The 26515-nt window shown below is 40.2% G+C and overlaps 2 protein-coding genes across 2 annotated transcripts; one reads left to right on the top strand and one right to left on the bottom strand.

Annotated features, from left to right (window-relative positions):
- Positions 1-110: 110 nt before the first annotated feature.
- On the top strand, positions 111-24683 carry LOC134637973 (claudin-4-like). Its single transcript, XM_063488573.1, has 2 exons — positions 111-591; positions 23995-24683. Exons 1-2 carry the CDS (start codon positions 111-113, stop codon positions 24681-24683), a joined length of 1170 nt encoding a protein of 389 aa, XP_063344643.1.
- On the bottom strand, positions 2308-5658 carry LOC134637974 (claudin-4-like). The gene is made up of 2 exons (XM_063488575.1): positions 5168-5658; positions 2308-2953 (listed from the first exon to the last, which is right to left on the bottom strand). Exons 1-2 carry the CDS (start codon positions 5656-5658, stop codon positions 2308-2310), a joined length of 1137 nt encoding a protein of 378 aa, XP_063344645.1.
- Positions 24684-26515: the final 1832 nt, after the last annotated feature.

Below are 26515 nucleotides of genomic sequence, written 5' to 3'. Positions count from 1 at the left end.
CTGTATTCTGGGGGGATTTGTAGGTCATATAAAACTTCTGCTGAGAGTGGACTTTTATTTGGAAACCCTGCAAAGAACTGACTAGTCTAAAAAAAGGAAAAAAAGCTGTTATGGCTTCTTTAGGGTTGCAGATTCTGGGTGTTGGGCTGGCTGTGCTTGGATGGATTGGAAACATACTGATCTGCATGCTGCCCTTGTGGAAGGTATCTGCTTTCATTGGAAATAACATTGTTGTGGCTCAAACCATCTGGGAAGGACTCTGGATGAGCTGTGTGGTGCAAAGCACTGGCCAGATGCAGTGCAAGGTCTACGATTCCCTGTTGGCCCTGCCTCCAGACCTCCAGGCAGCTCGAGCCATGATCGTCATCTCCATCCTGTTTTCTTTGTTTGGCCTGCTGCTTTCTGTGGTTGGAGGTAAATGCACCACCTGTGTTGGGGACAAAATGGCAAAAGCTAGAGTCGCCATCTCTGCTGGCTTTTTCTTCATCCTGAGTGGGGCTCTGTGTCTTGTGACTGTATCTCTGCCTGCCAATACCATCGTAAAGGACTTTTACAACCCCATGGTTCCAGATGCTCAGAGGAGAGAGCTGGGTGCCTGTTTGTATGTGGGCTGGGGCGCGGCAGGGTTACTACTGATTGGTGGTTCACTTCTCTGTTGTCAGTGCCCATCAGGAGACGACCGCTACAGTGGTGCAAAGTACTCTGCACCTAAATCAACAACACCCGGCAAGGAATTTGTCTAAGATTACATTGCATTACATGAGAAGTGGATGAGCATGACCTCTTTTACAAAGAGTACAAACCTGTTTCTTATCACAGTGTATGCTCAGTGCATGTGTGACTAACACTATGGTCTTTTGTCTGTCAAAGATATGAGATGTCAAAGTGTGTGTGATGTTAGATTACTGCAGGATTGGTATGCTGTTTTTTTTTCTAACTCCTATATTAAAGTTCTTTAAGTGATTTTAACCAATAAACTGTTTATTGCCACATGTAATTTTTTAATTGTAGTTATTCTGCTTAATTCAGTAAGATGTTTTGGGATCTGATTCCCCACCACCATCAGCAGATCAACCACTCTGGTAGTTGTTTTTACAATTCAGACTTGGTTTTAAAACACAACTTGTGATAATATATTGAATTTCCCCAAAATATTAAAATTCAGATAAATTCTGCATTGCTTTTACTTTTGAATGTATACACCACTTTGCCAATCTTTTTTTTTTTTGGGGGGGGGGGGCTGTTTTTAAATTTGATGGTACTGCTACTTTTACTTTATCCTCTTGCTATCTCCCAAGAGGCCAAAACTGGTCCAGGAACAGTGTTTATAAATCACAGTGATGTTGTATTTGTGTTGTCCTCACTGGTTTCAACTGAAAATCAGGGAACAAAAAAACCCATTAAGGTGGTTTAGGATATATCGTCTTTCCAAGACTTGGCAGATGTCCTCTTACTGGGCAAAGTGTAAATATCCATTCTTTAGAGGGGAAAAGAGGTTCCCTTAGTAACACGAATCTGAACAACAGACTGTCCATTTTACTGAAGACAGAAACTGTAAATTCCTGTCTTTGAACAAGGCCAGTACACGGCCAATTTCCTAGGAGTCTACTCCCTTGAATTCTTGAACGCTTTGTCATTAGAGGTTACTAAGAAGTAGCTTATAGTTCCAGTTTGGGTTACAATGTGTCTGTACTCTGAGTTCCAGGAAAGGAGGAGGAGCTGCATGAACAAAGCTTTATCTTTTTGGTACTTAAACCCTGTAACACCAAGTGTGTCACATTTGATGCACAAGTTTTTCAGACCTCTACATCATCAGTGGGATTTTTTTTTCAAACCCTAACTCACTCATGTTTTTGAGCTAAACTGTGAACAATACAACTTTTTTTCTTTCATTTGTCACAAGGTTCAGTAAGGTTCAAATAAACACTCCCACTTCAAAAGGTTCAAATTTCCAGGCAATTGAAGGCTCATTATCCATTATTAGTGGGAGCTTTAAAAAATTCTGCATACAATCAAGTCAGTTTCTCTTCACATGCAACTTACAAAATATATATGACAAACTTGGTGGTATTCATGCAAAACATTTATTTGTGAAAAATACACATTTCATCTAAAAATAGCATTGACATTCATTCAGTAACCTAAAATATACTAAAAAAAAAGAATCAAGATATGATCAAGACATGTATGAAACCTATTAAATGTAGTAAAATGTGATCTGTTTTTTTTTTTTTTTTACTGCCTTCAGCCTTCAGAATTGTTCGAGTACACTGTTGTGTCTTTTTATTAGCATTGTAGCTGAGACACTTAAACATAGTCAACATTTGAAGATACGCTTCTTACAGGTGTGAATTTGGCAGGTATGTAGGGTCTGCCACCAACTTTTGGGGGACAGCTGCTGCAGAGAAGACCACCTCCCAGCAGCAGCACCCCAGCAGAGCACCAGCCTATGTAAAGTGAAGATCCAAGCTCCCTTCTTTGAGCCTCAACCAATAGGGGGTTATAAAAGTCGCTGATTACTGCATGAGCCGACCACGATACAGGAATCAAGATCAGCAAGGCAGTTATTATGAATATCACTCCAGCCACGATGCAGGTTTTAGCTTTGGCCACGTCATCCTCCATGCAGTTGGTGCATTTTCCTCCAATCACAGCCATGAGGATGCCGAATATCCCAACAATCACAGAGATGATCACCATGGCCCTAGCAGCCTGCAGGTCCTGAGGCAGAGCCAGCATGGAGTCGTACATCTTACACTGCATTTGCCCCGTGCTCTGGACCACGCAGCTCATCCACAAGCCTTCCCAGATCACCTGGGCGGTGACGATATTCGCCCCCACGAAAGCGGTGACTCTCCACATGGGCAAACCGCAGGTGATGATGGCGCCCAGCCAACCAAAGAAGGCCAGTAAAACACCCAAGATCTGGAGGCCCTGAGAAGCCATGAAAATGCTGCTGCAACAGATTTCTACACAAAATTCAAGAAATAAGAAAAAGAAAAAGTTGGCGCCACAGAAAATTTAACCACACTCCAGTCTTGTATGTGCTGCAGATACACCTGCCTGATGATGGATTTGCTATGGTCTAATGTTCCTGGGTCTAACTGTGAGAAGATAGCTGCTTGCTGCTGTGTTTCAGGGTGGAGTTTCTGTGTCCTCAGACAAAGGGGGAAACTGGAGACCTGATATCCACAGCCCTTATTCTCTAGCTTCCTTCATTGTCCCCACACAAACAAGCTTTATTCAGTCGTTCAAGACTTCAACTCTCTCTCTCACACATACACACACACCTACAAACGTGCATGCACACAAAGGTAAGGTCAGTCTCTGAGCAAAAACAAACTCGCACACTCGTACAAGAAGCTTCTTCAGTTCTGGGGTCAAATGGTGGAGAGTCCCAGATTTAAGCCCTGTGGGAGTATCCCCCCAAGAGGGACAATGGACCCCCTGATGATCCTCTACCTAATCACATGAGCCAAGGTGGGAAAGTGGGTGTAGGTCACAATCAGCCAAGGTTTCGGGTGCGCTAATTTTGAAACCTGGCGCCACCCTTTCATGTGATTTCCTGTGGTCAGATGGCCCAGGATGTGAGTGGGCGTTAAGGCATCTGGGAAGGGATCTCAAAACTGGATGACAGTTGGTGTCGAAAACCACCGCCTCTGTTCAAAGATGGTCGCTCACAGTGAACAATGATGGCTTCTTTCACTCCTCTTTCAAACCATCTGTTTTCTCTGTCCAGAATGTGAACATTGGCATCCTCGAAGGAGTGACCTTTGTCCTTTAGATGCAGATGGACCGCCGAGTCTTGTCCCATGGAGGTGGCTCTTCTATGTCTTCAAGCAACTTAAAGAAGTCCAGACGCTTTTCTTTCCAAGCCCCTTAGACTACGATGACCTGGATGACTGAAAACCTTCACAGACCTTCACAGACATAAATTAAGGGGTGACTGTAGCTCAGGTGGTAGAGCAGGTCAGCTACTAACCAGATGGTTGGTGGTTCAATCCCAGGCTCCTCCAGTCTGCATGCCAAATATCCTTGGGCAAGATACAGCCATCGGAGCGTGAATGTCTATGAATGTTATATAGTAAGCACTTACAAAACGTGAATGAGTTAGTTGTATAAAGTGCTTTGAATGCTCAGATAGAGTAGAAATAGCGCTATATAAGAACTAGTCCATTTACATACAGTGGATTGTTTTACACTCCAGAAATGTTTGCTTACTACAAGACTTTGTTTCTTTTTAAATATTTACTCCCCTAACAAATAAAACTTGGTCCTGTAACTACATTCAAAGTCCAAATATCTTTGTCTGTAGGTTCACAGTTTAACCAGACAGGCCGGTTTCCAGCCAGTATTATTCTTGCCACACCCAAACCTGTTCAACCAGAAAGTCAGAGAATGGTTGCTTCTTACATACTGTGACGTTTGTTTTTTAAACATCCTTGTTTTGATTATGCAGTGGTACATAATGAGCATGTATGTTACAATTAATATACATTTAAAATCTGTCAAACGCACAATAAATACAGTATGGATACTGTAAATACACTGTTTTTAATGTTAGAATTTCCTTTAAATGTGATTATGGGTGACCACTGAATGGATCCTGTTGAACACAAACATTGAGTGGAAACAAAAAACAGTAACACGTATTCTCAGATTTGTAAACAGTAAAAATATTTATTTACAGTAGAAGTGGTGCATTAAGAATTTTGTATACATAGTTCTGAAAAACAATCTACAAGAACAGGCGCAAAAGTGAACATTTTAAAAAGATACATAAGCATATGGATATACTAGACTTGTTAGTACTTACACAACATAGTACTTTTGACACAAACACACACACACAGCTGTAGACTATGTAGACTTGGGTGTGGTTCCTTTCTTGGTGTTAACATCATCTCAAAACACTCCAACACTCTCATGAGGAGTCACGTTTCATAAAGTAACCTGAATTACCAACACACACAACCCATAAACTCTGGTGCATCTGTCCCAGTAAATATTTCAGACGTAGCCTTTCCCAGATATTGGTGCTGAGGCATCAGACCTAGTGGCAGCTGTGTACCTTGCATTGTAGGGTAATTTTTCTTTTTTGGGGCAGCTGGCACAGAGTAATCCCCCTCCGATAAGCATCAAAGCGGAAGCACCCCATCCGATATACAGCGAGGCACCCAGCTCTCTCTTCTGGGCCGCGTTCAGAAGAGGGCTGTAGAACTCCTGGATAATAGTGTTGGCTGTCCAGCAGACAGGGACAAGGCAGAGGACCGCAGCGATGATGAACATAACACCAGCTGCGACAGCCACTTTATCTTTTTGCTTTTCATCCTCCACACAGTTGGTGCATCTTCCTCCAGCTACAGCAAGCAGAATAGCCATGACGCCTACCACAATGGAAATGATAGTCAGGGCCCGAGCACCCTGGAGGTCTCCGGTGAGGGCGAGCATGGAGTCGTAGACCTTGCATTGCATCTGGCCTGTGCTCTGGACCACACAGCTCATCCAGATACCTTCCCAGATGATCTGTGAGGTGACAATGTTGCTGCCAATAAAAGCAGTGACCCTCCACATGGGAAGCGCGCACACAATGATGACTCCAATCCAGCCAATAATCCCCAAGGCTGCACCCAGCATTTGGAAGCCAGCAGACACCATTTTGGTCAGATTTGTTCTTCAAGCTGCTTCAAATTAAAGTCCTTTCTCTTTTCAGAGGTTGCTGATAAAGCTCTGAGTGGGTATCGCAGTTCTCACTGTGGAGTGAGACAGGCTGTTGAATATTTGCTTCTTCCTTGCGATGAAGTCGAGTTTTCTGCCGGTCAGACGAGTTTGCTAAATGGGTGAGGATTTAGAGTGGAGCAGGTACAAATGCCTGATGGAGGAGGGACAATGGAGAAACAGCAAACCGTCATCAGCACCTGCTCTTCAGGTCCACTCCCTAAATATAAAGTTTCACCTGAACAGGTGAGCAGGTGGGTGGAGTGATGTCCTGAATGTCTGGTGACTCAGTCAGTCTGAAATGACAACACCTCTGACCAAAACTTCCGACTAACCAAAAATGGTCATGTGCTCAGTGTTTTTGTTGTGTTACACCTGCGCTGATAATGGATGGCATCCCGCTGGAGTGCTCTCTCAAGTGAATGCACATAAATGGCCTTGCAAAAGACTCTCTGGAACTGTATCTTTCACTTTACAGCATGTCATGAGGTTGAGGGGGATGGACACAGCTCAGGAATGAGGGGAATATTATCCTTTCACTTAAAGTTAATTTGAATACTTTAATTGATTTCGATATTAAAAATGAAGTTAAGAGTACAATCATTTGCTTGATTAGGCTTTGACTATGCCCCTAAAAACAATAATGATCGTTTTTAATCTGATATGAGTATTAATAATCTTTGACAGGAAATTATCTTCATCTGCTTTTCCCAAAGTCCCAAAGAGAGAGTGATATATTTCCTTATAATTTGTTTTTTAAGAAATCATAAATAACACAAACTGTTTACTATAAAATGCCAATACTATCCTAATATGCAAGTCGGAGTAACAATTAATATCACAAACTGCCCACCTCCTATTACCAGTTTTAATTTGCTTTTTATATAAAAGAATATATTTATAGAAATATGTACCTGTACGTACTTGTGAGTAAATTTAAACTCTCTTACTACTATGGCCCACCTGCAGTACCTTCGCAGCCCACCAGGGGGCCCCAGCCCACGCTTCGGGAATCCCTGACCTATTTTATTAGATAACTGCATCCAGTGTAAAAAACAAAGGTTCCGATTTAAGTAAATAAAGAACAGTAAAATAATTAAATCATAAATTGAAATCAAAAGTACAAAGTACACCTAACTGCTCTACATTTCTGTTTGAAGTCGAATGAAAAAGTAGCAAAAATAACATGTAAGTGTAGTAGTGTAAATCTTATAAGCATTTACTCTTCACCAAATTCATGAATTACTGGTGTGTGGTTTTTTTTTTTTTTTCAAAGAAGTGCACGTAGTGTGTCACAGTCAGCATGAAGAAAAACATGAGATGAACCAGCTCCGGATGTCACTCTTCTACTCTGTTTGCTTTATAAATTGTGAGATTGTTGCCTCTCCCAGTAGCTCAATACTGCCGAACTTATATTATCCTATAACATTCTTGTGTGTGATATCTAATCAACCTATGCTTCCACAAACAATTCACAAGACACACCTGTTGTCCTGTCACTTCTGTTTTCTGTTCCTGGAGAAAGAAAAAATAATATACAATCTTATTTCTGAACATGTTTGGACACTGTCTAAAATGTCAATAAAACAGATAATGTGATTTGCAAATCTCCCAAACTCCTATTTTATTCTCTATAGAACATGGAAAACATGTCAAAAGGAAAAGAGGATCATCCAGCTTGTCAACAGCTCTCAGTTTAAAAGCCAGGATCTCTGAAGGTATGGCAGTGCCTTTGGATATAGTAGCTTTCAGGTGGCATCTTTTTCAGAAAAGGTCTTGCATATTTAACAAAGACAATTCTAAAACACATATTGCATCTATTACAGCAAAATGGCTTCATAGTAGAAGAGTTTTGAACTGACTACGTGCACTTCTTTGAAAAAAAACAACAACACACAGTCCAGACGTTTTACCAGTTAAAAATATGTGGAGCATCACGAAATGAAAAGAAGACCCAGAATGAATGAACGGTTAGTCCTACATCAGACAAAGATGGGAACGCTGTGCTCTCCCAAAAAGTTCAGCAGGTGCTTACCTTATTTCCAGATGTTTACACACTGCTGTTAAAAGAAGAGGCAATGCTACAAAGTGAGATATGTTGCTTCAAAATCAGAAAATATTTTTCCTAAAATAGTGCATTTCCTTAAACAACTGATATGTTTTTTATATTCTATTGTGATTTGGGGGTTTATGAGATTTACAAATCATTTCAGTATGTTTTTATTTGCATTTTACACAGCGTCCAAACTTTATTCTTCAAATAAATATGTGATTTATGAAGTGGGAAAAATATTAAGAAGGCATGCAAACCGAAGGCTGAGGTTGGAGGTGAGAGAAGCTCTGTGAGTGTTCTGAAGCTCAGACTGAAGGCCAATTGTAAATGTGAACATACAAGAGCTTTTTGTTTGCTGAAGGTTACAAGAAAAGAGCTTTTGTTGTGTATGAAGCTCATTTAGGGTGAGTGGATGAAGGCATCAAAGAGTAGTCAGTGAGCTGATGTACAACATATTTGGCATGTCTGGATTTTGCAGCTATTGCAGCAAATCAAAGGATCGAAATCAAAGGAGAATGATAAACTCTGTTTTGTCTGCTGTCTCCCCTTTTATCTGTCATTCCCCATCGTGCCCAATAGGTGACAGCAGTGTCTATTTTTGTGCTTGTGCATGTATTGCATGTGCACACGCATGTATGCAGTTGGTGATGTGAACTCTTTTTCTGCGTAACCAGAAACTGAGGTTGCAGTTAGTAGAAGCAGCCTATTAATTTTAAACTTTGCATTTACAGAAAATAATATCAACTTTAACCCTTTTTTTTGTGATGCAGTACATGTACTAAGAGATATATGTCTGGAAAATTGTAAAAGTGTGCTATCACCTGTGCTCAATCATCCTTTAATTCCATTTCGTATGTGACCAAAACTCTCTAGGCACCCATTAAATGAAAGGCTCCACCCTCCTTTAAAGCATTTATGGCTTTGTAACCAACGTTCTGCTTCTAGAGCAGAGGAACAGACAACAAAGGCTGCCTGTGGAAATCACCATCTCTCTGTGCACTGGACTGTTTGAAATGAAATAGGATTGGCAGTTTGCTGGAAACTTGAAAAATCAGTATATTCGAAAAAAGAAATGTTTTAAATTTCCTAAACATACAAACAGTAAAAATAAAGTAAATGAAGCAAAAACCGTGTTTGTACAGTTCTATCTAGCTTGAAAGTCACTATTTAGTATGTCCACCTTCATTCTTTAGCACAGCCTGAACTCTCTTGGGAAAAGTTTATTTTAAATTCTTTAGTCTTCAAGAATAATTTTCCAGGCTTCATGAAGGACATTCAAAGCTCTCAATGTTGGCAGACTTTTCTTCCCATTCAAGCTCTGGAGAGGCCAAAACATAACTAATAGTGTGTTTGGAATCGCTGTTGTGCTTAAAAATGAAGCTGCTGTCAATCAGACGCTGTCCAAGTAGTACTGCGTGATTGATCACAATCTGACATTTTTCTGCTTTCATGACTGAAGAAATGACTTTCAGATACTGTAACTTCTTTTTTTGTTAACCACTTGTCCAATTTTCTCATTTCCTCATGCTAACATAAGCCAAATTTCCAGTTAATAGGTCTTTGGGGATGTAAATCTTTTCAATGTAAATTTGGTTCTTATTTGAGTTAGGGGCCTGTTTTTATCCTTGAATGATTCATTTGTCGATATTAAGTGGCTTTACAAACAAACAAAAAAACATTACTGAAATGTTTTTGTTGTTGAAAATGAGTGAAAAAGTAAACACTTTCCAAAGGAAAACTTGAGAAAGACCTTGGGAAAGTCCAGAGAACTTTTGATCAAGGCCATTTTAAAGCATTCAAAGAAATCTGGCTGCTTGGAAGCAAAAAGAGTGGATGAAGAAATGGCATTGAAAAAAAACATGTTTTATATGAAGTAGAGCTGCAGACAGTTCAATCTGTAATCTGGAAAGAGATAAATACTCAGTTAAATATGGTAAATATAAAGTTTTTATCTATTATTTGAAAACTGACTAACATTTTAAGTGTTACTGTAGGTGAAAGAGGAAAAAGTGCTTCTCGTGTTTTCTGTATTCGGATTACTATGCTCCTTGTGTTGGCAGTGGTTTGATACTCATACAGATATACTATCTGGATTTCCTCTGGTAGTTAACCAAATGATACAGTTGCTGTTTACACATGAAATCCCTGTTTACACCCCCTTTTAGATATGATGAAGGATATCAAACACACACACAGAGAGAGCTGGAAAACACAAAAATGGGTAATCCCTCTGTAAACTGAAACTAATTCATCAGCTGACAAAACAATCCACTGAAATTATCCACACAATGTAAATCTGCTTCAGTGAAAATTATATTCCAAAATATCACTATTAATAATCATAGACTATTCTCAATAACATATTCAAATTATTTTCAATTGAGATCCAGCTCTCTGAGACCATTTTATGGCAAAATAATATCTAAACTTTCCAGTAGTCATAGTCTTCCTGTTGCTTCTTGGTGAATGATTCTCAACAGGCAGTTCCAGGAACTGGGTTGCATAACTGGCTGATCAAAACACTTGAGTCAGCATTCATGCTTCAAGTTTTTGTTTTGCATCTCTTATCCTGTTGAACACATAGCACTTGAAGTTGTAGTGTACTGAGTTTAATTAGTAATACAACGCAGGTACAGTATTGATATGATCTCTCTATTTCCCACAAAGGCACAAGCAGGGGTATTACTAGTATTTACAATTTATTCAACAGAAACAAGTTAGCAGAGAAGAATGTAAAAACATTACTGTCACACCAAAATTAGATTTATAATTTAATAAATCTCCTGTTTGGTTTTATATGTGATTTTTGTTTTGCTTTGTTTTTTTTAAGAAAAAGGTCATCCTCATAACTGAATCACAGATACAACTGACTTACATTAATTATACTTACAAGGAACAAGGTATTTGAGGCCTTTGTAGGTCGTGTAATCCTTTGTAAGGCATAACCATGGATTTATTATCTAAAACAGGGGTAGGCAACCTTTTTGATGGCGAGTGCCATCTAAAATTTCCTCAGAAGTCAATGTGCCATATAATTGCATTAGCAATAAATTTAATAACGCTCTATATTAACAGTAGCTGCACTGTTTGGAGTCTTCTCACACCCCCGGTCTCTGCGGCCTGCTGGAGCGGGGGGGCTAGGAGGAGGAGTTGGCCATCTGACTGGGGTCTGGAATGTGGGGCCTCCCTGCTGCTGCGGAGTCGGGGCGGTCTGCTTCTCCCCACCGCAGGGAAAAGGGCAACACCACCTGGGTCTGGGTGCAGTTTCCCCCTCCAGGGGCAAGGGTACCTAGACCCGGTTCGTGTGTTCACACCGAATGCGATAGACGCGAGCGAAAACGCCCCAAATGCCCCTAATTTGACTCGTGCACATTCGCACCTCGACGCGTGTCCAACAGAAATCTATCGCGCCTCAAAATTGCATATTTTGACGCGCGTGAACCGGAAATGTGTGAGGGATGTGGGAGGAAGTTGTGCCAGACGGTATCTTTGCTAGATGGCAGCTGTCGAGCTAGCGCTTGAAGAGAGAGTCTCCCTTCTCTATTTACTGTGGAGAGCAGAGCAGCGGCGTTAAGGACGTCCTCGCCGTACCTGGGTCCGGTCCTCCAGAGGCGTGAGCAGTTTGGTGAGTTTCACCACTTGCTCCAGGAGCTGCGCCTGGATGACGGCGATGACAGCGATATCACTGTCTTTCACTTGCCCAGTTTGAGGACCTGCTGTCCCGCGTCGGTCCCAGAATCGCCCGCCTATACACCAACTACAGGCGCTCAATCCCACCTGCAGAGCCCCTGTCCATCTGCCTGAGGTTAGGTAGTCCTTTATTGATACCTGTGCTAATATATGCTAAACCATCCGTTTATACACTGCTAACTAGAGCAGGGCGATATGACCAAAAATATTTATCATGATATACATTTGAAAATTTGCGATAACGATATAACTGACGATATAATTGACACTAGACAAAATACTTTACAACTCCACAACTTTATTAGTGCAAAAAAAAAAGAACATCAATGTATTTTCACTTAAACAAGCAGCTGTTTTTTATGTGCATTAAAGTTATATAAAAATTTAACAGTGCAAATGCAACCAATACGGTAATATTATGTTGAAGCACAGTACGTATCACTCCGCGAGGCTCCTACCTACGATAGCCGTAATGCTCCGACAATCCATCAAGCGGTGCGGGTTCGTAGCTTAGCAAAGTCGTACTGAAACATTTGACAGATTTTCGAGCGCCGTGTACCACATAAAATTGTTTCGAGGTCAGTAAACACAACCAGAATTCATACATAAGGCAAATGGGATTATAAGGGATACTGTCGATTTTCAGAAAAATCGAAGGATTGATTTTAAGTGTGCCGTATTTTCCAAACAACATGGTAATAACTACGGCCCGCTAGCATGCACTACCAAAAATAGTGCTTTGTTGTGTATCTGACGGACAAAAGCTAAACCAGTTCCACATCACTGATGTTGCAGCATTTTTACAAACCAATTCTGGTTCATCCGTTTCACTCAACGATCTGCTTTCGCCTTTCTCATCTCCATCGCTGCCGTGCTTTTTCCTCCATGTGCCTATGAAAACAAAGGCACTGCGCATGCGTGTTTTTATCCATATTCTATCGCGATATTTCATTTTCTTATCATTGCCCAACATTATACCGGTATTACTGTGAACGGTATGATATGGCCCAGCCTTACTGCTAACATAGATGTGCTATGCTAACAGTGAATGCCGTAGGTGTTTACTGATAGCAAACTGTAGTACGGAGATGACTGTGTATAATATTTCTAGTGATACTCGAACGGTCTCATCAAGTCCCGATTTAATTCGATTTATGCTGTTATCAGTGTTTGAATGATAGCATGGCTGTGGTGTCTATCAGTGTATGCTCTCGGTGTTTGCTGATATCAAACTGGTATGAGGACCACTGTGGATTAATCTTTGTAGTGATACTCACTCCTTTTTTTTTTTATTTAGACCTGGTTTAATTCTGGTATAGTTGAATATTTGTATGTAATCCTCGCAGCTGTCAGACTCTATAACAGGGGTCACCAGCCTTTCTTAAATCTGACAGCTAGATAAAATTATGAACAATTTGGTTCATCTTTAGTTATATGGTTCTATCTAGCATATTCTATCTTGATATGCTGTCTTATCACAGGTTAATTTTTCAAAAATATTAACAATGATTTAAGCAAAGAAAGGGCTACATCTCAACATACAACTCTTTATTTCTATTAATGTCTTACTTCATTCCTACCTGATTCACATGTCTAGGAATTATGAGTGATTGGCTCACTGTAGTGGTAAAAGTTGCTACCAATCAAATTATGATATGTTAAAGTTAAAACAAAACACAACTGTTTTATATTATATCTAATATATATTATGTAATTATCCTTATAATTACAAAATGTTTTATGTAAGATTTATGTTTTGTAATTTAAATCTGACAACACAAAAGTATTTTGGAATTTGAATATTGTATTTTGTAACTGCAGTACACATAATACTAATTTTGAACAGTTTTGTCCAGGTTCCTTGCCACCGGGTACTCCTTCAGGCCATCGCGTTCAGTTTCAGAGTCGGTGTGTCCACGGTGTGCCAGATCACCCCCCAGGTAGCGACGGCCATCTGGGACTGTGTAGTGGACGACTTCATGGCTGTGCCTTCACCTGGAGACTGGCGGTCCATCACAGAGGGATTCCATTGATATACACTAAATATTTATTTCATTTCTTTTTTTGTGGTGCCCAAATTTATGCACCTGCTTGATTTTGTTTAAACAATTATTGCACACTTTTTGTAATTCCAGTAAACTTCTTTTCACTTCTCAAATATCACTGTGTGTGTCTCCTATACGATATATTTAACTGACATTTTTATTGTAACAACTAACGATTTATACAGGAAAATACTGGCTATTATCAAGGTTGCCCAAACTTTTGCATCCCACTGTATTAGTATATTTTGTCATTAGTATAATATGAAATAAATTCTACATGTGTCAAGTCGTGTGCCAACATTTGCTGTGTAGTAGAACTGAGACATTAGTCATTATAAAAATTTATTTGAAATAATATTAAAATTCTCAAACAGAAAAACATTAAACATAAATATATAAAATATAAGTATTTACAGAGAGACAGGAATAAAAAGGACCCAGCTGCTCTCCAGAGCAGGAACAAGGCTGAGGAGGAAATGTTCCATTGGAGACTGGCGTGGCCTCTTCAGGGACTCCAGGATGGCCAGCTCCACCGCCGATGGACCGTCCTGGGACCCGTCCCTCATCTGCCTCTGAGCTGTCCTCCTCTCTGGGCCTGTAAAACAGCACAAAACACAAAGAAATGAGAAGGCTGCTACTAGATTTTAATTTCAACATTGAAAAGAAAAAAAAAACAGGATATAATCAGATTGGTTGTAGATATTTAGTAAAGTGATCACAAGGGAATCCCACCGAGTAAAAAGCTATCAGTGCGTGCTGTACATCTGATGCTACAATTGCATACCTGTGGGTGCAGCAGCAGGAGCTCAGGGACTGGGGAGCAAAGAGAAGCAACAGGGGATGCTCTGCTGCAGAATCAGCTGGTTCTATCAAGACAATATTAAATGTTAACAGGTTTTAAACAATAGTCATAGAGAAAGTATATACAGTGGTCCCTCATTTATTGCAGCAGGGGTTGTCAGAATAACTAGTCCCTCGCCACGCACTTTATACACTTTTTTCCCCACACACATGCACATTACTCACAGTTCTCACAAGTTGATTCTCAAAGTGCAAACCTTTGTAGATTGCAAAACGTAAAAGTATTATTATGCCGTGTTTTGTCTTCGTCTGCCTGCCACTTTCATGCGCCTTTTTCCCTCGCGGTGCAGGTGTCTATTTCCGAATGAAGGTCATAGTTATGGGTGTTTTTGTGTTGTTTTATCTATTGGATGTGATGGTTATCAAAACAAAACATGATGAATTTGACAAGCGCAGGAGACACGACACGGAGGAGATTTGTCAATCAGGCTGTAGAATGCAATGCTGTACTGTGCAAAAATAAAAAAAAAATAAAAATCAGCGAAAAAGCGAAGCAGTGATGGATGAGCGGGACCACTGTGTGCTGTTTATTAATAAACAATAACATATATTCCTATATGACAACATGCATAAAAGCAGAACGGTATTTGTACATCAGTGGGAAAATAGCAGTGGCTTCCCCGGGTCAGTGAAAAATGTAAAAAGAGAAATGAATGAACTTACCAGGTTGCCCGATCTCCTCACATTTCTTCCTCCAAGCTCGGTCCTTTATATTCCTGTCTCGGTACACAAAGCAGCTGGTGTCGTACAGCTCCGGGTTGTTTGCTACGGTGTTGATTAGCCTTCCCTCCATTGAACAATGAAGGGCTTTGGCTGGATCTGCCAGGCTCCTGATTGGTTGTCGCGGCGCGATTTGACGCTGGAGTTCAGATTTTCCCAACTGAGCGGTAGAGGCGAAACACGCGTATGCACAAAATGCAACACAAAAACTCACGTGCGTGATTTTTTTCGCGAGTCAAATGCGCCAGACGCGGTACACTGATGCGCGTTTCACGCGTTTTGGCGTTTTCGCGACGCAAATCTGCTTCCGAATTTTCGCCGGACGCGTAATCGCGTGTCATTGCGCTCTTTCCATTGACTTTACATGTAAACCTGACGCTCTGGCCGCCTCTATCGCGTTCGGTGTGAACACACCGTTAGAGTACGCTTGGGGAGTGTGATTGTGTGTACAGCGTCTCTTTATGTCTGTCTTCACGTTGGTTGAGTGTGGAGTAATTGCTTATGAGAGCATGAGGGTGGGAATGGATGTTTGTATCTGTGTGCGCCTGTATGTCTGTGTCTATATGTCAGGTTGGGTATCAAACGCCACCTCTCTGGGGACATCTCAGGCCCTCCAAGGTTTGAAGGCCTATCTCCCCCCACCACTTCCCCTGCCGGTGGCGGACGCCCTCAGACATCGGTGCGTTGGTGGTTCTTTGTGTCTGGGGATGGGCGTCCAGGTACACACCGGCTCACTCCTTGGTGGCTGCTTATCGGGGCCTGGAGCCTGGGGCTCGCTCGGGCCACTTCGGGGGTGGGGTGCCCTCGGCCTCTCGGCCTGGGGCTCGGTCACTCAGGCACAGCTGGCTGCCGGCGGAGCTCACGGGCACGTCACTGCAACCCCCCCTGGCTTCTGCTCCGCGGCTGCTGAGTGACCCCTCATCTGGGACTCTCCTCAGCTCTTTCTGGGACAGTGGCGCGGCTGCCCCTCTGTTGGTCTTCCTTGGTCTCTTGTGTTCTGGGGGCCTCTGGATGTCTGGAGTCTTGATCTCCTCCATACCTGCTTCATGCCCTGGAGGACGGGGCAGTGGCCCCCCACACCCTCTAGCAGATCATGAAGGAACCTTTTAAAAACAAGCGCGTTCATGCTCACAGGTGTACATACGGGTGATCACACACACAAACTACACCCTTTTTGGCTCCTACCTCAAAGCACACTGTGCGCTGTCGATCTTACGTGTTGCACAATAATGTTTAATATTTAGTATTTACTGTCATATTCCCATATATCATTGTGATGTTGTTTATTCTATTACTCTCGTTTTCTTCTGCTTGTTTTCTTTTTTCTTTCTCAACAGGTGCTCCCGGTGATCGATATATGTATTTTTTGTCTGCTTATTCTGTTGGTTTTTGTTTTTTGCCCTTTTTCCCCGTCCCTCTTCTCCGCTGTTTTTCTTTCCCTCTTTCTTTCTCCCCTTTCTTTCCCCCAGTCAAGTCTGTCCCGTATTCAGCAAGTGAAAATAAAATAAACAATAAAAGGTGAATCAAATAGACCATTACGGCAAGGCTGGGATGGTCAATTTGGTAAAGTAAATCCGTTGGGCATCTTTCTTCGCCTTTAGACAATAATTCTGATGGCAAAAGAGCCAAATGGGACAGGCAAAAAAAAAACAGTAGCTGCACTGAGCGGAAAGCTCCTGAAGCATTTGAGGTGTCAGAATGTGGAAATTTCAACATCGCTTGAAAAAACTGACAGCTAGCAACGTCCCTCTCACCAGTAAGCTAAGTGATTTTTAGCCAATTACAAGTTGAATCTGGTAGTTGGGGTTGTTAGCTAAGATAACGTCATTAAGAAGCGGCACAACTAATGTGTCTATGCGAGCTAATTTGCGATGTGCACCGCTGGCCCAGCCATTTATTTTTTAATGCACCCTCTCAGATTAATTCACTGCGTGTCGTGCCCAGGGATGGACTGGGACAAAAAATCGGCCCGGGCATTTTGACCAGAGACCGGCCCACCAGGTATTATAGGAAAAGCCATAAAGCCTTTGAATGAAAACAAACACTGTTGTGACAGTGATGTACACTGTCTTGTTGGTATATGTATGATTTCTATACGTGGTACATCAGATAAAAACTTTGGTTGTAAGATCCAGGTAATTATTTATTAAAAGTGAGAGTTTTTAAGTGAGAATAAGAAAGAAAAGTATTTCTTTGTGCCCCCCTTTCCCTTTTAATGCCCTACCTGGCCCCCTGGCAAAACTTTCCTAGACCCGCCCCTGCACAGTTACCAGCTGTCAGCTACGTAAAAAAGGATCCTGGTGTTATTTGTCTCTCAGAAACAGTTCATAACTTCCCTTCAACTCATTCGTGTCACCGAAAAGGTAAACCTGTTTCTCCATCACCTGTTCAGCTCTGATGATTCATCTTCATGTTTCCCTCTCACCACGTATCCAATCCGATATCATGACCAGCAGCTTTTACAGCTGTGGCTCCAGCAAACATCAGCTGATACTAGAAATTAATATTAAATAAATTCTAACAACAGCTGATCAAGCTTAAACATGCTGCTGTTGTTTAGCGCGACCTCCGTTTCCTCTTTCTGGTGCAAAGTCGGCGATAAACAAACAAGAGAGAAAAGCCGATCAGCTGATCATTGATCAGTTTCATGATTGAATGAGAGAAGAAGAGGCAGCTGACAGCGTAAAGACACAGAATAACTCCAGCTTTGTGTCTTTTTCCATTGTAGCTGAAGTACGGGACAAACTGTGTTCCTTTTCATCTCAATACAAAACGCATAATATTTTCTCTGAATGTGGGATGATTCCGTTTTTTTACGGGACAGTTGGCAACTCTACTAACTAACCTTATGAATAAAATAAAGTTCACTATCAGTAACATCATAGCACCCACCCAGCTGTATAGAAACTCCGTCATGCTAGCTATGCGAGTTATTGTAACTGACGGTAAAAACTCAGCACAACAAAAATAAACTCCACCTAAACTTGGTTTATATCTGACCCAGACAGACTGCAGGTCATAACTTCTTACCTGAAGTTCAGTTCACCTGACACTCGGACCGGCGGCTGCCTCAGGTCTCTCCTCCTCCTGCCTCCCCTTTCCCTCATCCACCCGCTGGCCTCAGTGGAAGCTCTGCCATAGCCGCCACCAAACAACTGAGTTATTTTTACATGTCTGTCAGCATCTGGCCAAACCACCACCTTTCATTGTTTATACCGTAAAAAATGTTTTTAAAAAATCTTCGGCCCATAAAAACGAAAAATCACCATCGGCCCACCGGGCAAATGCCCGGTATGCCCGATAGCCAGTCCAGCTATGGTCGTGCCATCAGTTAACCCTTCGCGTGCCCAGGGTTGCCGACCCCTGATCTAAAACTACTCCATGTGTATTTAAAGCTTCATATATTAACTAATATCTTTACCAATCTCCAGGAAGACATTTAGATACTTTTATGTTCAAAAAACAAATTCATTTTTATAACTAATTCTAATGTGCAGTAATTGGCTTTAGCGATACTGCTTAGTGCACTCGCAAGAGAGTTCTCAATGAATTAGAGTAAATTAAGCTAAATGTCAAAGAAAAAAAAATGTTTTTAACCCTCCTTCTACACCAAAAAAATATATACTTTACTATTATTATTATTTTAGTAGCCACAAGGGGTTACCAGATGGTCACTGACTGCTTATTATTCACCAAATGGTTTGAATGTGTGATTAAATTAGAACTACGCTGTAGTGTCTGTCGAGGCAGATGGCGTTGAGAGAGCGAGCCTTTATTTTGGGCTGCAAAAAAACAAAGGCAACGGGAGAATAACTAACAAAAACTTAAACTCGGAAAAACTAGAAGCATAAAGAAAGTATAAAGAAACTAAGAACCTGAGACGAGAGCCTGAACATGAAACATAAAAATCAGAGACAAGGGCAATGGAACCTGGAACAAACAAAATGCAGAGGATGAAACAGATGAACCAGCAACAAACAGAGGAAGATATAGGACTTAAATACACAGAGGGATGACGAGGGAATGAGACACAGGAGGAGAGCACAGCTGGGAATAATCACACATAATGAGACAAAGTGGAAGCAAAACTCAGTATACCGAACACGGGACATGGGCTATCAAAATAAAACAGGAAGTAGATGCAGACAAGACACATGAGTTTAACACTGAGACTGGGGGCATGAAAAGAAAGACAAGACTAGACTCCGAGACATGGAGACAAGAGTAACTAAACGTGGAACCACAGGGAATGCACAGAAACCAAGAGACTAGAAATTATAAATAATAATGAAAGCATTAATTAATAAAACACAAAACATTGGATCACCCACCCAGGACCATGACAACATCAACTCTCCTTTTATGCAACTTACTTTATGTCTGCCAAACCCAAAGAAAACTTGTGATGCAAGAATATTTAGAGTAAGTCACATACTGCCCGGGGCTGCAGGACCATGACATACGCTGCTTATACCTAAATGGCTAACCACCCCTGAGGAAGAAAATTCCTAGATACACAGTTTTGCTTTATACCATTGCATTACTGTTGCCTGAAATCAATACCACTTGACCTATCACATGAGTTACTATCATAGATCACATTTAGTGGTGGAGAAATGTTGTATCTTTCCAACTAACACATCTCTAGTGATCAATCAAGGTTACTGAGCTAGCATTTTCACTGGCTGATGAAACAAGTTTCTTGAAAACTGATTGTTTTACTCAGTTTCTTGCAAGTTGCAAGTTGTTCGTACTAATAATAAAGCTGAAATTAACTTAAAGTTCAGGGTCAGATATGATACTCAAAATAAAACAAAGGTCTCACCATAAAGCAAATGAGATACTGGTCCTATGATCAATCATGAACTTTTTTCACTCCTTCCTTGATCTAATGCCAGCAGTCATTGTCCAGTGTTCCTAATCATTTGCTTCTTTTGGCTCTTCACTGTTGATGGTTGTGTATTTTAGCTAATGCTAAAACATTACTGACAGTAGCCCAGATAATGAAGCTAAGTATAAAAATGACAACATGAAATATATTATTGAAATATATTCATTTCTCTTTTATCCTTCAGCTGGGACCTGTCAAAAATTGCCACAGCAAATGCAAGTTGTAGAGACTATAACAGTAGCCACCACAAATGTTTGAGTATTTCGATTATAATGGTATCAGTGAGAAAGCAGCAAAAGTGAGTAAGATGCATTCATTAACCTGCACAAATTAATTTTAAAGCCAGCTGATGCTCCAGAAGCTGCAGATGGTCTCTAGTTTGGTGGATTGTTCAGGCAAGTTTGCTTAATGTCAGACTACTATCATGCATTATTAGCAGCTACAATGATGCCACAAATTTGCCTAGTGGCTGGTGTACACAAAGGAGCGATTTGGAGCAAAAGCAAAGAAAGGAAGGAAGCAAGAATAATAACTGCACTATCATATATTTCTTGTTTAAACACGCAAATAAAGACATACAATTGACAATCAGATTTGAGTTGTTGGTTCACTGTATTGTTTCCTTCCCAAATACAACATTATCTTAATAATTGCCTTTTATTAGGCTTTATCTTATCGTGGTTTCTGGGTTACCTTTTTTTTGACCGGGAGTGTTTGACAAATATTACTGAGTTTGATAAAGTGTACACGTATGCAAGACAAAGTGTGATCAGGTAGATAAAAGTATTGAGACACTTTCATAGAAATACAGACTCAGTGACTGATACTAAGAATACAGTAGGTCTCTTCACCATACTTTACTGCTCTGTACTTTTGGGGGGTGATTGTACAAGTCCTTATTTTCATGTTTTTGTCACACTTAAATGTTTCGAATCGTCAAACACATTTTAACATTAGGGAAAGATAGCCTGTGTAAATAGAAAATACAGTTTTTAAATGGTGATGTCATTTATTAAGGGGTGAAAGCTATCTAAACCTTCCTTGCCCTGTGTGAAAACAGAATTTTCCTTCTAAAATAAATAATTAGCTGTGCCACCCTTGGGAGTAAGAACTACAATTAAGTATCTGTGCTGACTGAAAATGAATCGTTCGCATGGCCATGCAGGAATTTTTTCTCACTCTTCTGTGCGTAATAGTTTTCATTTAGCCACATTGAAGGGTTTTCAAGCATGAATGGCATTAAAGGTCATGTCAAAGCATCTCGATCTGATTTGAGCCCGGACTTTGACTCCGCCACTCTGCAATGGGGATATCAGCAATGAGTTTGACAAAGGTATCGAGACACGGGTCAGTGACTCTTATTAAGAGTCCATTAGGTCTTGTTGTAAAGAAGTCTTCTTCCTCATTATGTAGTTTTTCTGGGTCATCAAAGATTAGAGAAATCCTTATTTTACGTTAAGCACGACTCAGAAGGAATTTACCTCAGTCTGTCTGCCTCACTCCACTTAAAAGCACAGCATACTATAGTGTAGTATCCTAACCCGAATAAAAAGAGAGACACTGTGCTTACATGTGAACCGTATGTGTTATGTGTGATGTTACTGTTAAAAACTTGTTGAAGGTAACACATTAAGAAAAAGAGTTCCTCATAATTCTGCTAATTATTAGCTCTCTGATCAGAGCTGATGTAAGTTAAAGATTTTTCTGTGCTGCAGTGTCTATCTGCTTTAACAAATCACTTCTATCTGAAGATGACTTTATTCATTTACCTAGGTTTGTGTGTCCCAGTGAATAACAAGTTTACTTAGTACAGACGGTTTATGTTAGAACTTTATCTGCTGTCTTTCAGTATGGTGACTTTGATTTGCTAGTTATTGGATGGATTATGATGAATGTAGTCAAGATATTCATGTTCCCCTCAGGATGATTTGTATAACTACAGCAAACTTTGTTTATACATACTATCCCATCATCATTTTTTCACTTTAGCTTAGTTAATGATGAGATAACTGTAGATATTAAGACAGATATAAGCTATAAATATAAGCCTATGTTTGCTCATGACCTCTTTTTACAAAATCAGGTCAGCAAGCAAAACCGGCACATAGATATATCTTCGGCCCCTGAAGGTTTTTATCTATATAGGATATTAGGACGTCACCACATTGCCTAGCAACCACATACCAAGATGCTAAAATGATCCATTTGTGGCTTTATGCACCAACCACACCTTATGTACAATATTCAAACCTATAGCCACAAAACTTTCATTACACGTCGCGTTACCGAGCAACCACCCGATTAAAATCAGACCAAACACTCCAGCATCAAACATACCAGTTGCATGTCAGATGGGCCAGATAGATTTTTAGCTTATTTTGTACCACTGCTTTTTTTCCTCTCTTCAAATACAACATCAATTCAAGTGCACCTCATGAATTAACACATTGTGTTTTCGTCGTTTCTGGTTTGGCATTTTTGTTGCCTTTTAGTTTTGACCATAATGGTTAAAGTATATATACACTTGTAATTTATGCTTTCAACAATTAAAATTCATTTTTTTAAAGGCATTCACAACTAATTTTTTGAGGGGATGGGGGTTAGATGTGATTAACAGTGCTCAACTGTCTTGACAGTTTTGACAAACTATGTTAATCCTGCAACATTACAAAATAAACACATTAACAGTGCAATAATTAAAAATACAGTAAAATAAAATAGAAAAATAAAATACTATAAATGAATATATGCTGCAAATACTGTACATACACATGCAGTAAAAAAAATTACTGCAAATTAGATTACAGTAAATAAACATTAATTACATTTACAATAACTACTGTAAGCCTTCAGTTAAACCAAAATGCTGCAGCAAGAGTACTGACAGGGACTAGAAAGAGAGAGCATATTTCTCCTATTCTGGCTTCCCTTCATTGGCTCCCATACACAATAAAGTGCCTTGAGGCAACTGATGTTGTGATTTGGCACTGTATAAATCGTGTCCTTTAAAAAAATGTTTCTGTAACTTTAATTACTGTGAATGTAATTACAGCCGGACAATTTTTTTCTATGTATAGTACTAGTATTAACTTGTGGGTAGAAACTGACTAGCATTAAGTAGTAGAATTTACAGCAACCTATTAGGTTCACACAAGGCATAGTAACGCAGCTATATAGTGTATTCTTTCCGCTTCTAGTTTGACATTAACTCAGTTTTACTGCGAAACTAGTTATGAATTTCTAACCCTGAGGGAACTACTGTGGTACACGTTACTGGTATTAAAACTGTAATAATGTGTGTCAGCTGCGGCTATAAAAATGTGACACAGAAAACGCGAAATGGAAAAAAAAAATAACATCAAGTCAAATATAATAATCTGTGCAGATTCTTTTTATTCCTCTGTCTCTCCCACTCTGTGTACACACACACTTTATGTACGCTAACGCTTACATACAAATCTTTTAGAAAGCATGCGGTCCTGTGTGGTCACTTATCAACTGCATAACAAGGTCTGTCCTGGCCACTCATTATCTATTAACAGCAATAAAACAGGCACACCTAGAGCTACCAGGGGCAAAAGGTTAAACCATGAAAACACTCTTCATTTGAAAAAGCACACAAACGAGTGCCAACACACCCAGGCGATAAATGAGGCCAATGCACAGGACTCACCTGATTGGCTTAGTTTGACGAGTGATGTCATCCCCTAGGTGGGTCACACCAGTTTATAATAAAAAGGTACACTGATAAGGGTCAACGGCTGCTCAAGAACGGACAAATACATGGTGCAGAAGAAAGTACACTGAGTGGATTCAGCAGGAGCTACAGTGGCTACAGCTTCAGAAAAGGGCGTACCTTTTGGAGAGAGGTGCAGAAAAGAGGAAATTAAAGGACCAAATAACAAAGGCTTGAGATAGTCACTGAAGCAAACACAAGGAAAAGGAACTTAAGAAAATAAGAAGGGAGAAAAAACTTTATCTTGTCTTAAAACAAAGGGAGAGAAAATATAAAAAAGGACTGCGTGGTTGCACCATGGCATCTTTTGGACTTGAGCTGGCCGGCATCACCTTGGCAGTGTTGGGGTGGGCTCTCACTGTGACCAGCTGTGCCCTTCCAATGTGGAGGGTCTCGGCCTTTATTGGCGCCAACATCGTCACTGCTCAGGTGTACTGGGAGGGTCTGTGGATGAGTTGTGTGGTCCAGAGCACGGGTCAGATGCAATGTAAAATCTACGACTCGATGCTGGCTTTACCTCAGGACCTCCAGGCTGCCAGGGCACTCACAGTTGTTGCCATCCTAGTGGGGTTGATTGCTCTCCTAATTGCCATGGTGGGAGCCAAGTGCACCAACTGTATCGAGGAGGATGGGGTTAAAGCCAAGGTGATGATCTCTTCTGGAGTGGCGTTCATCATAGCAGGTCTGGCTCAACTAGTGCCTGTTTCCTGGTCAGCAAACACCATTGTCGTTGAGTTCTACAGTCCAATCATCCCTGCTGGGCAGAAGATGGAGATCGGGGCATCACTGTATGTGGGATGGGCTGCCTCAGCCCTGCTGGTGACTGGGGGCGCTATCCTCTGCTGCAGTTGCCCTCCAAAGGAAGACAAACCACTGAAGTATAACATACAGCCCCAGAGTCGTGCAGCATACTCAGCCGCTCCGATGTCAGCAGCTCAAAGCTCCTATACTAGAAGGGACTATGTGTGAGTGGAAAAGGACAAAAACTAAAGAGGATTGGAGGGGATTGTATGCTATTTTTATAAAAATGTAGTTAAACAGATACAAATGTATGGTGTACGGAATTCTATCGATATTTAGGATGACAAGAATGTCTATATAGTCTTGACACTGAATTTGCAGTTTCTTTAGGACAATGTTTACATATTCTCTATATTTAGTCTAACTGAGCAGATTGAAATTGTGATCATGATCATGATCAGATATGGCAAAGGATGTGATTCTTTATCACAGCATAGTGAAGAAACACTTGCAGAGAAAAAAATGATATATATATTTATTCATAATATAACATTCATAACTTTAGTGTCTGTTGTGGACAGTCGTTTTTCTAATGATCAATGTACTGATGACTTTGTATATACAAACTATCATAGATTCAAAGCAGACAGACACCGTAACTGGAATAAGTTTCATGTGATGATTTTTTTTGACGTTCTTACAAAACAGACATGCTGAGTCACAGATGTGAAACAGCATGCAGCTGAGCAAAGTGGAGCTCACACTCGGCTTCAAAGGAAGGTCAAAATGGTGGCAAATGTATGATTTATTAGAATGTAAGTAATTTTATTTGTTCATTCTTCCATATTTTATCATTAGATGTTTCTGTATTACCTTCCATTTTTAAATCTTGCAAACGTTCATGTATTGTACTTTACTTAATGTCCTTTATTTCTATGTATTCACCTTTGTGTGTTTGACAAAAAATCTTAATATTATCTGATTTTTGATACAACTTTTATAATGCATTTGACTCCATAAATACAAAAGTTTTATTTTGGAATCTGACTTGATTAAAATACTTTAGGTTAATAAAGTAATTACAAGTAACTACTGGTTTAACATTGATTGATTAATGTTCTACAAGAGTGCATGTAAACAGGTTTCTAAATTCTGTAGAAAGAAGAAGAAACTACGAGTAATACGTAATCCACTGGACAACATTTTAACAACATTTTTTAAGTAAAGCACAACAGGTCACATAAATAAATGTACCAAGTTCATTACACATTCATCAGAGTCTCTCCTGAAACTCACGCATGAAATCTGATGTCATTTGGGAAAATGTCCCTTCTGTTTGCTGTCTGATTCAGTGCCTTCACGGATACCAACTTTTTCCTGGTTTGAATAGTCAAATTATCCTGACCTTTAGCATGTGAGCAGCCGGCCTGTGCTGCGCCATTACAGCACATGACTGACTCTGCTCATCTGCGCACTGAGTAAACTTTCAACATCCAGGAAATGCTTTTATTGGAACTACTGAAACTCCTTGGTAATGAGACATAAAGGCCATAGATAAAAAAAAAAAAAATCTATTCCCACTAAAAAAAGTATTAAATAAAATACCAGCGTTAATCTAAATCTGCAAGCTTGTGAGGAGAGTAAATGTGGTTCATCTAAGGTGTAATGCAGTAATAGAAACACCATCAGCATGTATTCTTCTATTTGTTTGGTGGAGATCTTTATCTTAAATTACCGGGGCAACAAACAGCTGCTTCTACTTATGCTTATGCGTTTGTTTTTGGTAACACAGGTGTTATAATAGCAGTTTTCATTCATGAATAGATGATGTAATACATAAACATCTGATCCCGATGTTCATGATGAAACTGCAAACAGGCTCCCTTATGTTTTTCAGTCTTGTTTTTATATGTTTGAGCCCTATTTTGGTTTATGACAGCATATTGTTGACATGCAGTTGTGTGTACAGCAGAAACATTAAGTCACTGAGCTTGTTATCTCGAGCTGTGCATTTGAAAGAAAAGTTTTAGTTTCCATAACCAGGATAAATTATTATGTGA

This window comes from Pelmatolapia mariae, linkage group LG10_11 (assembly GCF_036321145.2).
Source record: "Pelmatolapia mariae isolate MD_Pm_ZW linkage group LG10_11, Pm_UMD_F_2, whole genome shotgun sequence".
Classification (NCBI taxonomy): domain Eukaryota; kingdom Metazoa; phylum Chordata; class Actinopteri; order Cichliformes; family Cichlidae; genus Pelmatolapia; species Pelmatolapia mariae.
The sequence above is the reverse complement of the archived record's forward strand: the minus strand, read 5'-3'. Positions and strand labels throughout refer to the sequence as shown.

Excerpts from the sequence above, each read along its gene's own strand:
- LOC134637973 (XM_063488573.1), top strand. The coding sequence starts at position 111 with ATGGCTTCTTTAGGGTTGCAGATTCTGGGTGTTGGGCTGGCTGTGCTT. Across the intron at positions 592-23,994 it reads TGCTCAGAGGAGAGAGCTGG|GACTGCGTGGTTGCACCATG; the intron begins GTGCCTGTTTGT and ends AATATAAAAAAG.
- LOC134637974 (XM_063488575.1), bottom strand. The coding sequence starts at position 5,658 with ATGGTGTCTGCTGGCTTCCAAATGCTGGGTGCAGCCTTGGGGATTATT. Across the intron at positions 2,954-5,167 it reads AGAGAGCTGGGTGCCTCGCT|CATTTTCATGGCTTCTCAGG; the intron begins GTATATCGGATG and ends CTGTTGCAGCAG.